The 17,170-nt window shown below is 38.0% G+C and overlaps 1 protein-coding gene across 50 annotated transcripts in view; it reads left to right on the top strand.

Moving 5' to 3' along the window:
- The window catches only part of RUBCN (rubicon autophagy regulator), a 67,455-nt gene that overhangs the window by 14,265 nt on the left and 36,020 nt on the right, over window positions 1-17,170 (top strand). For all 50 annotated transcript variants that reach the window (XM_072725223.1, XM_072725303.1, XM_072725052.1 and 47 more), the window contains exon 2: window positions 15,356-15,509. In XM_072725223.1, coding sequence (XP_072581324.1) covers window positions 15,471-15,509 — 39 coding nt within the window. In that variant the 5' untranslated portion in view covers window positions 15,356-15,470. The remainder of the gene's footprint in view (window positions 1-15,355; window positions 15,510-17,170) is intronic.

Below are 17,170 nucleotides of genomic sequence, written 5' to 3' on the forward strand. Positions count from 1 at the left end.
CCTTAATTTTCATCTAGCTAGTTAATCACTCTAGCAAAATGCTATACTGCTTAGGGATGGTGCTTCTCTTTCTTTAGTCAGGTAGTAAATGTCAATTGTTTAGAGGTTGTCTGGTGAAACTCATAAACAATAAAAGGAATGATTCTTCTAGCATTGCTCTGCTACTCCAGATTGCCTTGGGCTATGTAGTCTGAACTTGGAAACCAGCTATATGCAGTTTCCTTGCGCAAGGATCCAGATAGAGTCAAAATTCAAGTATTAAAATACTTTTTAATATCTCCAAACTGAGCTCAGTCCATTGGCTAAAACCTTTTCATCCTCTGTTCTCTATCTCAGTTAATAGCATCTTTCTTTCAGCAAACCCAAAAGCCTCAAAGTGAAATTTGATATTTTCTTTTTCATTTTCCATATCCAAGCAATTACCAGGTCCTATGAATTTTGTTCTTGATTTTTCTCTGGAAGCTTTATTTTTTTTTCTCCACTTCCAAATATATTTGCTTATATTACTAAAATATCCAGGGAGTAGCATTGCTTCAGGCATGACCAAATGTAAGTGCTTAAACAAGAATCTGTCCCTATCCATGGACTCCTCTTCTCTATGTGGTAGCTTCATTCTCAGGCAGACTTTTCTACAGGATAACCCTAAGCAACTTCAAGTTTAATGATCCCAACCAACACAAAACTAAATAAAATTTAAAAAACAGAACAAAACAGAACAAAAGCAATCCCAATAGGTAAAACAAGCAAAAATTTGGAGGCTGGCTATTTTTGGACTGACCTGAGTTATGTTCCCCTTCTTATAATCAGGGTATGGACTATGCTGCTCAGTCAGGCCTTACTTATATACCAACCCTAGACCCTGAAGTGAGGATATACTTTCTTGGAACTTTATGGACCAGAGTAATTGGCAGAGGGGTGCTTCGCCTGTGGAAAAGGAGGAGTCTGTTACCAAAAGAAGGGAACATATAAGCAATATATTCATCGAGGACCCTTATTATCTCTCTCATTGTGGACTCAGGCCCTCCCAGTCTGAACTCTGACCCTAATTCCAAACATCTGCCACACTGCCACCACGTTAATTTTTTTTTCCACCACGTTAGTTTTTCATAAATAAAGTTACTCTAGTATTTTGCTCAGAAAAGTTCAGTCCTTTCTTATTGAAAATAGAAAATAGTCAAAACTCGTCTCTGACATTTAACCTGTACTTTAATCTCTACAAAGTTCCCAGTTATAAAACCATGGCATTCACTCACTCTTACATGTCCTTCCCCACCATTCTCATTCTTGCTTCTCCACCTTCCCTGCACTCCCTCCTCCTTCGCCTGGAAGGCTATTAGTCATCTTGTAAATAGTGCTCCTTTAGAAGGCATCCCTGACCTGCCCTCCTCCATTTCTCTTTAGAGCACTTCTCTCTGCATAGCATAGTTATGTAGGTGCCCATTTCCTCCTTTTCATTCTGAATGCCTTGGAAAATGGGGACTTTTCCCCTTTAACCACTGTAAGCCCAGCACCCAGCACAGTGCCAAACATGATCGATGTTCAATGAATATTTATTCAAGGAATGGAAACGTTAACCATTTGGTCATGCCTCTTATAGTTGGGCAGGTGCCAGTGGTACTGTTGCCATTGGAAGGCCCTCTTTTTTCCCCTTTCTCCCTATCCATTTTTACTCTTTTTTTTTAAGATTTTTTTTTTTTTTTTTAAATTCATGAGAGAGAGAGAGTGGCAGAGACAAAGGCAGAGGGAGAAGCAGGCTCCACACAGGGAGCCTGACTTGGGACTCGATCCAAGGTCTCCAGGATCACGCCCTGGGCTGAAGGGAGTGGTAAACCGCTGAGCCACCTGGGCTGTCCTCATTTTTACTTTTTTACATTTATCTTCATTTTCTATTTTCTTCCCTTTCTGTCTCTTTTCTTCTTTAACCATGCTAAGGGTTGACAGTTTATATAGAACTAGTAAGTAAAGCAGGAGGATCAAATAATTTTTGAGCAATCCCTACTGCTAGTCCAGTTATTAGTACACCTACCCCCACTGCTCCCCCCTCCGATATACCCTTGAAGCTTTGTAGGAAAAATGCTATTGTCAGAACCCAGCAGAGGGAGGCCTATCAGCAAACAGCAGGAACCCTAAAGTGAAGCTTTTCTCAATATCTATCCTCCCGACAGCTCTTCCTGTGCTTTTTTTTTTTTTTTTTTAAAGACTTAACCATTTATTTGAGAGAGAGAGAGAGAACAAGCAAGCTGGGGAAAGGGCTGAGGGAGAGAATTCTGAAGCATACATTGCTCTAAGCCCAGAGTCTGATATGGGGCTTAATCCTAGGACTCTAAGATCATGACCTGAGCCAAAACAAGAGTCAGCTGCTTAACCAACTGTACCACCTAGGCAGACAGAGGTGCCTCTGTTTTGTTTTTTATAGCTGCTTTACCACTTATTAAAAGGAATCGTTTTGTGTGTGTTTTGTAATCTTTCCTCCCTAAATTTCACCAGCCTACCTGAATGATTATAGACCAGCTGTGTCCTACATAGTAGCCACCAGCCACATGTGGCAATTTAAGTTTAAATTAATCAAAATTAAATAAAATTTAAAATTTCAGTTCTTTAGTCATGCTAACCAGATTTCACGTGCTTAATGGCCAGTGTGGCTAGTGGCTGCTGTATTGGACAGCACACATAGAATTTCTAGAATCAGAAAGTTCAATTGAACAATGCTGTTACAGATTTAAATCTGAGTTTTTCAGGAAACAACTAGGTCATGCTTATATGTTTTCAATTCCTCTGCATCAATCTCATTTGAAGTTTAACCCACATTTGATTGAGAGGAGAGATGATTATTTAAAGGAAATCATAAATTATTAGTGACTAGGGACTTGACAAACTATTCTCAAAATTTGTAGGGCCATTAAATTCACAGAAAACCTGCTAGATTGTAGGAGTGAAGAGATGATTGTTTTTTTTTAAATTAGAAAATAGCAGAATCCCATAATTTCTAAAAGATTCTAAGTCTATGACTATCTATGAGTCACTTGGAAGCTTTTGCAAAGAAAGCTTTAAGAACCATAACGTCATTCACTCTCCACCCCCTTCAGTACCATGACTTTTATTTTTGCCTCCTCAAGAGTCCTTTGAGAGTTTTAAAATTTCCAGGTTTTTTTTTTTTTACCTATTTGTTCTATTTTTGTTATTTGCTCACTTTTTTTTTTTTAAAGATTTTATTTATTTATTAATGATAGACAGAGAGAGAGAGAGACAGAGACAGAGACACAGGCAGAGGGGGAAGCAGGCTCCATGCACCGGAGCCCGACGTGGGACTCCATCCCGGGTCTCCAGGATCGCGCCCTGGGCCTAAGGCGGTGCTAAACCACTGAGCCACCCAGGCTGCCCATTTGCTCACTGTCTTATTGCTCTTGGGTCAGAGAATATTCCTATACTGCTTTGGAGGATTGATTGACTTTTTTACTGTGTGTACCTTAGTACAAGGCTAGTTTTTGCGAATGTTGTATGCTTTTTTAAAAAAAGTGTTAGGATGTAACTTTCTAGATTTAAAGAACAACCTTATTATATGTAATACTATTTAGCTTTTCTAATCACTTTTTTACTTTTGGTTTTCATGATCTGAAAATTAATCTCCCATTACCATTGTTTTTTCTATTTTCAGTTTTCATTTTTTAAGATTTTATTTTTTAAGTAATTTTCTACATCCAAAGTGGGGCTTGAACCCATAACCCTCAGATCAAGAATCCCACGTTCCACTGACTGAGCCAGGCAGGTGCCCCTCAATTTTCTTTTTATGTTTTCTGCAGTTTTTGTTTTGTATGTGTTCTGTTTTTCATATATATGTGTATTTTAAAAATGATTTATTTACTTGAGAGAGAGTGTGCATATGCAAGTGTACGCACAGGGTGGGGAGGGGCAGAAGGAGAGAGAGAATCTCAAGCTGACTCCCCACTGAGCACAGAGCCCATCTTGGGGCTGGATCTCAGGACTCTGAGATCATGATCTGAGTTGAAATCAGGAGTCAACCATTTAACTGACTGAGCCACCCAGGCACCCCTGTTGTATATATTTTGAGGCCATGTTATTAGATACATAAAAATTAGTGAGAGCTATTTCTTCATTATGACTTGTCTTTTTTAATGATTCTGGCCTTGAATGCAACCGTGATGTAATATCATAATTTCTGCTTACCTTTTTGCTTGATTGGCTATTTTGTTTTAAATAGTTGAGTTTATTTCATTGACTTTTATTTTTAGTTCATATCTGTTTAATCTTAATTCTGTCATTTATTTTTTTAAAAGATTTTATTTATTTATTCATGAGAGAGAGAAAGGCAGAGACACAGGCAGAGGGAAAAGCAGGCTCCCTGCACAGAATCCGATGTGGGACTCGATCCCAGGACCCTGGGATCACATCTTGAGCCAAAGGCAGATGCTCAACCACTGAGCCACCCAGGTGCCCCAATTCTGTCCTCTTTTAAAAATTATTTTTTTAGGGCAGCCCCAGTGGCTCAGCAGTTTAGCGCCACCTTCGGCCCAGGGTGATCCTGGAGACCCAGGATCGAGTCCCACGACAGGCTTCCTGCATGGAGCCTGCTTCTCCCTCTGCCTGTGTCTGTGCCTCTCTCTATCTCTGTGTGTCTCATGAATAAATAAAATCTTTAAAGAATTAAAACATAAATAAAGATGATTTTTAAATGTTCTTTTGCTCTTTCTTTGCCTCAGCAATATTTAAGATAATCTAGTTTTAGTTGTAATGATGATTAGCTTTTACCCTAAAATAGTATCCCTGAAACTGGAGACAACTGAAGCACTGTCTTTCCTCCTGTGCCTTTGCTATGGAGGGGGTGATGGTGTGTGTCTCCTTCACCTTGCTTATAAAGCACCCTGCTACCCAGACAACATGAGATGTGACTGTAAGGTAATGAGATTGGCTTTCTTCTATGACTCATGAAATTAACTTTATTGTTTTGCAGTAAAAGCTTATATGTTTCTACCATTCTATCAAGTAAGCAGATTTGAATCTCTGTTATATACAAGGTACCTCCAAATCTGAGGAAGTCTTCCTAGCTTTCCTGTATCAGCAGGAGTACCCTGAGCATAATCAGGCCTTGGAATCTGTGCTTACTGAGAGGAGACTTGACCCTAGTTTAAAAACAGTTGAGATATTCTTTAGATGCAGAGCACAGTGACAAGTCTTAATTTGTGTTGCAGACTGTCCAATCCTAGATAGTTTTTGGTAGATTTTTCTCTGAGGCAGAGTGGGTAAGATTTTATTCAGGTGCCCCTTCTGATATAGTTGGATTTATTATACTTATGCAATGGAAATTCAAAGAGGGAAAAGGACAGAGAAAAGAGAAGCGATATTATTATGTGCTCTGTGATGATGCTTCCTATAGATCATCAATTACACTGAAGGAACTGAAGCTTAAAGAATTTAAATGGCTTACCAAAGGTTGCACAGCTAGTTTGTGGAGATCTAGGATTCAAATTTAGGTTGGCCTGACTATGAACCTTGTTCTCTTTCTGATGCATGACATTTTCTACTTCCTTCTTATTTTTTTTTAAAGATTTTATTTGTTTATTCATGAGAGACACACAGAAAGAGGCAGAGACATAGGCAGAGGGAGAAGCCGACTTCCTGCAGGGAACCCGATGTGGGACTTGATCCCAGGACCTCAGGATCACAACCTGAGCCAAAGGCAGACGCTCAACCACTGAGCCACCCAGGAGCCCCTCCCTCCTTATTAAAGCACAAAAGAAATAGAAAAGATACAATCTCTATCCTTCAGGAAACAAGCCACATTCAATAAAAACAGCAATTTTTTTAAAGGATCATCAGGAGGAATGGTATATTGACAGCATTTATTATGAGGTTTCTAACAAAGGAATTATAGCTGGTCAGGTTATTTAGAACTTCTTAGGAGAAGGTTGAACTAGAGCTGAACCTGAATCCCTGAATGAGACAAGAAGAGAAGCCTTTAAGTGGAAAGGTCTGCATAAATAAAATCATGGAAGTAGGTAATGAGGTTGGCATGTTTATAAGAGTTTCATAAGGAGAGAGACTATTTCAAATTGAGGAGTACTGCATGGGAAAGTTGGTATTTAGATCGGGGCTACATGATGGAGACTTTTTGAACTCCATATGGAGGGGTTACATCCTCAGTGGTTAGGTTTCTGACAAGGGATTTTCCTTTCGGTAAATCTGCTCATTGTTGAAATTCAATAAATTTGATATCATTCTAATGTATAATTGATGATGTCTTTGTTGAATAGATTTGGAATTACAGCATGTCTAGGAATACTACTTATTCCCTCCTAGACATTAAGATTCTGCTGTCAGGGATCCCTGGGTGGCGCAGCGGTTTGGCGCCTGCCTTTGGCCCGGGGCGCGATCCTGGAGACCCGGGATCGAATCCCACGTCGGGCTCCCGGTGCATGGAGCCTGCTTCTCCCTCTGCCTGTGTCTCTGCCTCTCTCTCTCTCTCTCTCTCTCTCTCTCTCTCTCTGTGTGCCTATCATAAATAAATAAAAATTAAAAAAAAAAAAAAAGATTCTGCTGTCAGCCATTAAAGACATGGGACCATCCAATGGTTAGATTTTCCTAGGTCCCCCAGAGCTGAGAGACTATAACATCAAGTATGGCGTTTTTTGTTTTAAAGATTTTATTTATTCATGAGAGACACAGAGAGAGAAGTGGAGACATAGGCAGAGGGAGAAGTAGGCTCTCTGTGGGGAGCCTGATGCAGGACTTGATCCCAGGACCCTGAGATCATGACCTGAGCCGAAGGCAGACGCTCAACCACTGAGCTCAACACCCAGGCGTCCCAAGCATGTTTTTTCTATAAGCATATTATTTACTTAACATCATAAATATTTAACTGCATACTCTACAGGTTAAACACTGTATAATTAAATCCAGAAAATACGGAGCCAGATAAGAAGAAAATTAAACATAAATGTGGTAGTCTCTTGCTACTTAAGTGTTACCAATAATTATTTCACTTAACTATGTTTTCCTCTACTTTAAAGAAGGAACTTACTGCTTCTTTTCAGGGAGTGTTTTTTGGTATTAAAATTCCCAGGTGTTTGCCTGACCACAGTCTTTCAGCATAAGATGCCCTTGCCACTTTGGTATTTAAAAAATCCTTGATGGTACTTTCCAGCCTCTTGTTTGCTCCTAACATTTTTTAGATTACTGATCTTTCATGAATTGCTAGAACTGTTTAGGAAGAGCTAAACAGTTTCTCTATACTTCCCTCATAGAACCAGAGGTAACTATTACATATCTCTTATTTCTCTCAGTATTTTTTTAAATTTTTATTTATTTATTCATGAGAGACACAGAGAGAGAGAGGCAGAGACACAGGCAGAGGGAGAAGCAGGCTCCATGCAGGGAGCCCCATGTGGGACTCGATCCCGGGTCTCCAGGATCACACCCTGGGCTGAAGGCAGGCGCTAAACCGCTGAGCCACCCAGAGATCCCCTTCTCTCAGTATTTTTATGTGAGATCATAAATATGATTTTATATTCTGCCTTTTATACTTTGTTTTAAAGATATTTCATTTAATTTCAAATTGTCGACATATAGTATAACACCCAGTGCTCATCTCATCATGTGCCCTCTTCAGTGCCCGTCACCCAGTTACCCCATCCCCCTCCCCCCGTCCCCTTTGCCTCGTATACTTTAACATGTCGTTAACTTTGGAAACTTTTCTTAATCAGAAATTTTAATGGTTTCCTGATATTCCACCATTTAGATGTCACATACCTTTCTTCACATTTCAGGGATCAAATCATTATCTGACTTGGGACAACCTGACCTTCAGTCTTGATTTCAGGTAGATACCACAAGTCATTGCAGATAAATGGCACACTGTGGAGGGGATATGCCAATAAGTTGAAGCTATTTCCTTGTACGACTAAAAAGGGCACTGGGGATCCAAGATATGCTAATATATATTTCTTGGATTGAATCTCACTTTATAATTGCTTATTGTGTATTTACTGTTTGTCATAAATTTCAGTTATTTGTAGTGATTCTTAAAATTTTTTACTTATTTATTTTTTAAGATGTTATCCATTCACTCATGAGAGACACACAGAGAGAGGCAGAGACACAGGCAGAGGAAGAAGCAGCCCCCCCTGCAGGGAACCAGATGCTGGACTTGATCCCAGGACCCTGGGATCACACCCTGAGCTGAAGGCAGACGCCCAACAGCTGAGCCACCCAGGCGTCCTTATTTTTAGTGATATCGTGTTAGTTATAGGGCAAAGCACTTTTTATTTTATTTGTTTATTTTTTACTTTTTTATTTAAATTTCAGTTAGTGGGCAGCTCTGGTGGCTCAAGTGGTTTAGCGCTGCCTTCAGCCCGGAGCGTGATCCTGGGGTCCTGGGATCGAGTCCCACGTTGGGCTCTCTGCATGGAGCCTGCTTCTCCCTCTGCCTGTTTCTCTACATCTCCCTCCCTCTCTCTCTCTCTCATATGAATAAATAAATAAAATCTTTAAAAAATAAATTTCAGTTAGTTACATAGTGTCATATTAGTTTCAGGTGTACAGTCTAGTGATTAGACACTTCCATATATCACCTGGGGCATAGCACTGTTTTAAAAAAATAAAATTTGTGGGGCACCTGGGTAGCTCAGTTGGTTAAACATCCGACTCTTGATTTCAGCTCAGTTCATGATCTCAGGGTCATGAGATCCAGCCTTGCACCAGCTCTTTGCTGAGCATGGAGCCTGCTTAGGATTCTCTCTCCCTTTTCTTCTGTCCCTCCCCACCCTTTGCATGGCACTCTTTCTCTCAGATAAATAACATTTGCTTGTACCTTTTCTGTTTTCACCTTGAGTGTTACTTTTTTAAAATTCTAGTATAGTTAACTACAATTGTTATATTAGTTTTAGGAATACAATATAGTGATTGAACAATTCTGTGTGTTAGTGCTCATCATGATAAATGCACTTTTAAAAAAATACTTTATTTATTTATTCTTGAGAGAGAGAGAGAGAGAGAGAAGCAGAGACACAGGCAGAGGGAGAAGCAGGTTCCATGCAGGGAGCCTGATGTGGGACTCGATCCTGGGACTCCAGGATCACGACCTGAGCTGAAGGCAGGTGCTTAACCAGTGAGCCACTCAGGTATCCCAATAAATGCACTTTTAATCCCCTTTACCTATTTCACCCATTCCTTCCACTAACCTCCCCTCTGGTAATCATCAGTTTATTCTCAATTAAGAGTCTCTTTTTTGACTTGTCTCTTTTTGTTGTTGTATTTGTTTTGTTTCTCAAATTCCACATATGAGTGAAATCATACGGTATTTTTCTTTTTCTGGCTGACTTATTTAGTGTTATACTCTGTAGATCCATCTGTATTGTCATAAATGGCAAGATTTTTTATGGCCAACTAATATTCCATTCTGTGTGTATGTAACTACATCTTCTTTATCTATTCATCTGTCAGTGGATACTTGAGCTGATTCATAATTAGGCTATTGTAAATAATGCTGCAATGAACATAGGGTTGTGTATATCTTCTCAAATTAATATTTTTGTATTCTTTGGGTAAATATCCAGTAGTGGAATTCCTGGATCATATGGTAATTCTATTTTTCATTTTTTTAGGAACCTCCATATTGTTTTCCATAGTGGCTGCTCCACTTTGCATTCCTACTGACAATGCATGAGAGTTCCTTTTATTCCACATCCTCACCAACACTTGTTGTTTCTTGTATTTTTAACTTTAGCCATTCTGGCAGGTGTAGAGTGATATCTCATTGTGTGTGTGTGTGTGTGTGTGTGTGTGTGTGTGTGTGTGTGTGTTTTAAGATCTTATTTATTAGAGAGAGCACAAGTAAGAGAGCACAAGCAGGGGGAGGGGCAAAGGAGAGGGAGAAGCAGGCTCCCCATTGAGCAGGGAGCCTGATGTGGATCTCAATCCCAGAACCCGAGGATCATGACCTGAATCAAAGACAGACGCTTAATCGACTGAGCCTCCCAGGTGTCCCTTCACTGTGGTTTGATTTGCATTTCCCTCATGATGAGTGATGTTGAGCATCTTTTCATGTCTGTTGGCCATCTCTGTGTCTTCTTGAAGAAATGTCTATTCATGTATTGTGTCCATTTTTTAATTGATCATTTATATTTTTGGTGTTGCATTTTATAAGTTCTTTAAGTATATTTTGGATACTAACTCTTTATCAGATATGTCATTCGTGAGTATTTTCTCCTGTTCTGTAGCTTGTCTTTTAATTTTGTTGATTGTTGTCTTCGCTGTGCAGAAGCTTTGTATTTTGATGTAGTACCAATGGTTTATTTTTGCTTTCATTTCCCTTATTTCAGGAGATAGATCTAAAAAACTATTGCTACAGCTGATGTCAGAAAAATTACTACCTGTGCTCTATTCTAGGATTTTTATAGTTTCAGGTCCCACATTTAGGTCCCTAATTCATTTTGAGCTTATTTGTGTATATGTAAAGTGGTCCGTTTTCATTCTTTAGCGTGTAGCTGTCCAGTTTTCCCAACACCATTTTTAGAAGAGACTGTCTTTTTCCCATTTCCCATTCTTGCCTCCTTTGTCAAAGATGAATTGATGATGTAATCATGGGTTTATTTCTGGGCTCACCACTATTCTATTGATGTATGTGTCTATTTTTTAATTTTTTAAAAAAAATATTTTATTTATTTACTCATGAGAGACACAGGGACAGAGAGGCAGAGGCACAGGCAGAGGGAGAAGCAGGCTCCTTGCAGGGAGCCTGTCGTGGGACTCCATCCTGGGTCTCCAGGATCATGCCCCAGGGCTGAAGGCGGTGCTAAACCGCAGAACCACCCAGGCTGCCCATATGTGTCTATTTTTATGCCTGTACCACGCTGTTTTGATTACTACAGCTTTGTAGCATATCTTGAAATCTGGGATTGTGATACTTCCAGTTTTGTTCTTCTTTTTTCAAGATTGTTTTGGCTAATTAGGGTCTTTTGTATTTCCATACAAATTTTAGGATTATTTGTTGTAGTTCCATGAAGAATGCTGTTGATATTTTGCTAGAGATTGCATTAAATCTGTAGATTGGGGGATCCCTGGGTGGCTCAGTGGTTTGGTGCCTGCCTCTGGCCTAGATATTAATAATATTTGTTCTTCCAATCCATGAGCATGGAATATATTTGTGTTTGTTTGTGTTGTCTTCAATTTCTTTCATCAGTGTTTTAACTGTTTTCAAAGATGTGTATTTCAAAATACACATCTTTCACTGCTTGATTAAGTTTATTCCTAGGTATTTTATTATTTTGGTGTAATTGTAAATATAATTGTTTTCTTAATTTCTCTTCCTGCTACCTCATGAATATAGAAATGCAACAAATTTCTGTATATAGGTTTCTTTATCCTTTGATCTTACTGAATTCATTTATCACTTCTAATTGTGTTTTGGTGGATTCTTTAGGGTTTTCTATATATAGTATCATGTCATCTGCAAATAGGGAAAATTTTACTCCTTTTTTTGTTTTGTCACCAATCGGTAGCCTTTTATTTCCTTTTGTTGTCTGATTGCTGTGGCTAGGATTTCCGGTACTACGTTGAAAAGAAGTGGTGAGAGTGGACATGACATCCTTGTCTTGTTCCTGATCTTAAGGGAAAGCTCTTAGTTTTTCACCACTGATATGAGATGTTCATTGTGGGTTTTACATATATGGCTTTTATTATGTTGAGGTATGTTTCCTCTAAACCTACTTTGTTGAGGGTTTTATATTAAAGATTGTATTTATTTGTCATAGTGAGAGCACGCACAAGCAGGGAGACTGGCAGGCAGAGGCAGAGGGAGAAGCAGGAGCCTGATCAAATGTGGGCCTGGTCCCAGGACTCTGGGATCATGGCCTGAGCCGAAGGCAGATGCATAACCGACTGAGCCACCCAGGTGCCCCTATTGAGGGTTTTTATAATGAATGGATATTATACTTTGTCAAATGCTTTTTAAGCATCTATTGAAATAATGATGTAGTTTTTAAATTCTCTTATTTATGTAATATATCACATTGATTGATTTGTGAATATTGACCTGCCCTTGTATCCCAGAAGTAAGTTCCGCTTGATCATGGTGAATAATGATTTTGATATGTCATTGCATTTGGTTTGTTAATATTTTGTTGAGGATTTTTGTATCTATGTTCGTCAGAAATATTGGCCTGTAGTTCTGTCTCTCTCTCTCTCTCTCTCTTTTTTTTTTTTTTTTTTTTTTTTGCAGTGGGTTTGTCTGGTTTTAATATCAGGGTAATGCTGGCTCCTAATATCACTTCTGATTGTGACTTGGAAAACTTAAGACTGAGCTGGCATTTAGGAAAACTTTTTCCTTGAATAACCTTATTTGAGTGGCTTAAGCAATTTCTGCTCTTTAAGGGAGGAATGAAGTCAAAATCCTTCCAAAAAAAAAATAGGCAGAACTTTATTCCGAAGTTGGCTTAACTGTTGATGAAAGTGATTCAGGTAGCAATAGATTATGCTGTCACTTGCCACACAGGCCTGGCTCTTCCTTGGCATATGGTAAAACGCTTAGAAAGACTTGCTGCTTTTAATTTATGGTGATTAATGGAGAGCACTATGTGTACTTGAAGAAGTGGCTCTGTAAAGGGCTGCTTTGAACCTAATATACTTCAAAGACCTTACCTTTGTCCAGATAAAGGGTACATGAATCCAAGGTGACACTATTCAAATAATTATTACCAAACAGGTTTAACCCAGGAAAGACTGACCCTACTTGTTGAAAATGTGGTTAAAGAATGCAGTGCCATATTTGATTTCTCATGGTGATCTGTTTACTTGCATCTAAGATTTAGGTATGAATAGATTAATCCAACTACTATGTATGGGCTTCAATTGAATTTAGCTTTTCAACTCTCTGAAAGTGGTAATAGTATCATTAGGGTAAAGGATCATAAAAAGGTAAAGACGCTAAATATACTAGCTACGTAAATAAAAATTTTTTTAAGTTTACCTTTATTCTGTATGAGCATACAACAAATATAAATGATTTATGTCGTTTATATTCTTATATCTTAGAATAAGAGCCACATTCTTTTGTAGTTTTGGTATCTTAGGGACACTATACTGTGGGGAAATAAAGTTCCTTAGCTTTGTCCAGAAGTTGGTAGTAGATCTGAATGCTTAGGTTTCTAGGATTCCAATGCTCTTTATATAATTTTGGAATCAAAGCCTTAGGATGTTAGGGTACTTGGTATTTGCTTTCAGAATTTATCATGATGTTTTTTGACAGTTAAGCTTTTTTTTAAAAAAAATATTTTATTTATTCATGAGAGACGGGGGGGGGGGGCACAGACACAGGCAGAGGTACAAGCAGGCTCCATTCCATTCAGGGAGCCTGACGTGGGACTCGATTTCGGGTCTCCAGGACCACACCCTGGGTTGAAGACGGCGCTAAACCGCTGAGCTACCCGGGCTGCCCATACAGTTAAGCTTTTAAGATCAAGAATAAATCAGAAATACTACTCAGTCATCAAAAAGAATGCAGTCTTGCCATTTGCAATGACATGGTTGGAATTAGATGTTTTGCTAATAAGCAAAATAAGTCAATCAGAGAAAAACAAATACTTTATGATTTCACTCATATGTGGAGTTTCAGAAACAAACAGAAGAACATGGAGGAAGGGAAGGAAAAATAAAATAAGATGGAAACAGAGAGGGAGGCAAGCCATAAGAGACAGTTAACTCTAGGAAACAAACTGAGGGCGACTGGAGAAGAGGTGGGTGGGGATGAGGTAACTCTGTGATGGCCATTAAGGAGGACCTTGATGTAATGAGCACGGGGTGTTGTTTGTTTGTTTGTTTTTTTCCCCAGTTTTAAAAGATGAATTTTATTTTTCTTTGAAGTACATCATATGCTTTTTGTGCTAGGATTTTTTTAAAGTTCTTTTTAATTTTTTAATAGTTTTACTAAGGTACAATTCACATGACATAAAATTCACCCTTTTAAAGTTATATAAATGGGTTTTAGTATATTTACAAAATTGGAGCATGGGGTGTTATATGCAACAGATGAATCACTAAATTCTACCCCTGAAATTAATAACAGAATATATGTTAACTAAATTGAATTTAAATAAAAAATTAAAACAAGAATAAATCAATATAAATCAGAACATAGATATGCAAAGTCACTTTAGGAAGTGAAGGTGATGATTGTTAAGTAAGTTTATTATGATAATCATTTTACAACATGTATGTATATCAAGTTGTTATGTGATACACCTTCAAGTAATATAATATGTCAACTATATCTCAGCAAAATTGGGGAAGAAATGGAACAAGTGAGTTTGGTGACTTGAATGTTGAAAATGTAAGGTTAAGGAAACCTGGTATCTCCCAGTTTGAATAAGTTCTTGGTGTTAAGGCCTTGAGAGCAGAGGACCAGTTTGAGGTTTATCTGGCTTTCTCTTTTTAGAGGACACTCCTATTCTGGACCTAGCTTCATTCATTTTATTTTATTTGTCTTTACTATACTCTCTGCTTTTAAAAATGACTCAGAAAATGTTAGTTTTGAATACTGATAGGATTAGAAAGGATTTCAATTTAGGACCCTTCTACTTCTTTAGGTATCTACATGATGTAAAATAGTTATGGTGAAAGTTCCCTGAAAAAATTATTCCCATGACTATCCTTGAAAAGTAAAAAGAGTAGTATTTATAAGAAATGGAAGGGCAAAGTAAAGTGTGCACTATGACAATTTTTAGACTTTTCCTCTCCAGTACTTTACATGGTCCAGAAGAATAAGCCAAAAGTTGACTGATTTGGGGGCATGTCCCAAAGTGGCTCAAGTGCAAACAAAGCATTTTTTATTAATTTTAGCATAAAAACTATGGGGAGAAGTCATGAGAAATTTGTATTCTTAACCATAATATTGGTATGCAGGTATGTGTACTTAGTACATGGAAATATAGTGATTAAAATTTCATTTTTGACTTTATTTGGAAAAAGTTTTCTGGTTTTGAGCAAATGCCCTCATTTTTTCATATATTGCTCATGTACTATCATTTCCAGAAATGGATCTTGATGGGTCACATTCCTGGAAACGCAGGGTTATAGGTTACTTGTATGAGAATTAAATGAGATAATAGATGAAGATAATATGCCACATTAAGAGTGAGGGTTGGTTGGTTGGTTGGTTTTTAAATCTTAGTGTTCTTTACAACTTAAGTTCTCTCAGAATTGGGTCTTGTGCCTAAGTAAAAAATTAATAAGAGAGAAAATGTTAGGATGTGGGGCAGGAGGCTTCTTGGCTTAGACTTTCTTGGACATGATTAGGATCAGGTGCAACAAAGTTAACTAACCATTGGTATAATTGATGCCCTTGCAGGAGGGAGCACTGGCAGTTGCTGGGTAATTTGAAGACTACTGTGGAGGGTTTGGTGTCAGCCAACAGTCCGAACGTCTGGTCCAAGTATGGTGGCCTGGAGCGGCTTTGCAGGGACATGCAGAGCATCCTCTATCATGGGCTCATCCATGACCAGGTATGTAAACCTCTTCTTTTTTGCCAGATTGGCTGTGTCACTTGTTGGAAAGAAACAATTGCATTAAGTTGTTGGCAGGGAGAAGATGAAGGCCACTAGTCTGTGAGCCCTTGAGGGTAGGACTGTAATATGATGATGATGATGAGAACAATAAGGACAATAATGATGAATCGCTAGGATTTTTCTCTTAGGAGCACCCAAAGACATATCTGAGAAGTATTTACAGAATATTGTCAGTTTTACAGTATCCCCTGAGCATCGTTTTGTGGGTAACTGGCTGATTCTTGGGAATGGTAGTTTTAGTTATAGCTTAATTTTTTTAATATAAACTTCATTGATGTTGAGTTTCTTTTCTATAATATCTTCAAACACTCCAAGAAACTTTGAGTATTGATAAAGAGTGGAATGTAATAATACTTAATGGTTTTTGTTCCATCTTTTGCAATTACTCCATTTGCAGTGTTTTGAATCAGCTTAAGATCTGGATAAAATTGTCAAGTGAGTCATTGGCTCTGGTGTCCTCCTACATTAAAAAAATCAGACCTCACAAATATGTGCACAGTCATGTGTTCCCAAACAGTCATACTCATCCCATGTCAGTGTCCCTGGACCTCTCTCCCTGGAGCCAAGCTTGCTTGTCTTTTTCTTTTTTAATGAGAATTTATTCTCAACTAGACTAGCAGTCACATAAAGAGCTAGTCAAATAAATAGCATTAAGGTATTCAGAGTTAATAGGATTTAATATGCTACCTTCCCTTCTGCAAATACATGTATATTACTTCTGAAGTATCTTTAATATTCCTGTTGGATATTTTCAGAATTCAGTGGAGTTGTCTTAGGTTAGATTTTCTTTATTCAGAAAAGGTTCTGAAAGTGATGTGCTCTCAAAGAGTTTCTTAATGGTTATTATTCTTTAAACACCATTCTAGGAATTTGGAGGCAGCATTGTGTGGTAGACTGATAAAAGTCTTTGGAATCAGATAGAACTTGGATTGAAATCTAGACTCATTGCTTAGGTCCTTGGGGGAAAAAATAACATAGTAGTTACATCCATAGACTTCTGAGTCAGACTGTTCATATTTTAATCTCAGCCTCAGTACTATGTGGTGTTGGGTAAGTTACCTCTTTGTGCCTCTGTTTACTGATTTGTAAAATGAGATAACACTAGTACCTACCTCATAGGATTATTGTGAGGATTAAAGAGATGATATACATGAAAAGCTTTAAAAAACATAATTTGACAGTTGATCTTAACTATTAGGTAATATTAACTTTTGAGGCTTGCTTTTCCTATCCATAAAAATGAGGATAATATTATTTACCTCATAATGTTTGTTGGAAAGATTAAGTGAAATAGCATCACATTTGCCTAGTGCAGTTTGTGGCATACAGGAAAATAACACGTTTCTTTCATTTTTTAAGTTTTAAGTTACATGTAGTCCTATGAAAAAAATAATTATGAAGACTGGAATTTATAAAACAAAGAAGTTAACCCACTGCATTCTGGTTTTTGCCTATACCACTAGTGATCTTGCTACTGAAGTTTAAGTAAAATGATGTCCATATTACCAGATCCATGAACATTTCTCCTTTGCACAGGGTCTGAAGTTCTTCACTGTTAACCATCATCACACCTTGACTTGTACCGCATTATTATCTTC

Source organism: Vulpes vulpes, chromosome 1 (assembly GCF_048418805.1).
Source record: "Vulpes vulpes isolate BD-2025 chromosome 1, VulVul3, whole genome shotgun sequence".
In the NCBI taxonomy this organism is placed as follows: Eukaryota; Metazoa; Chordata; class Mammalia; order Carnivora; family Canidae; genus Vulpes; species Vulpes vulpes.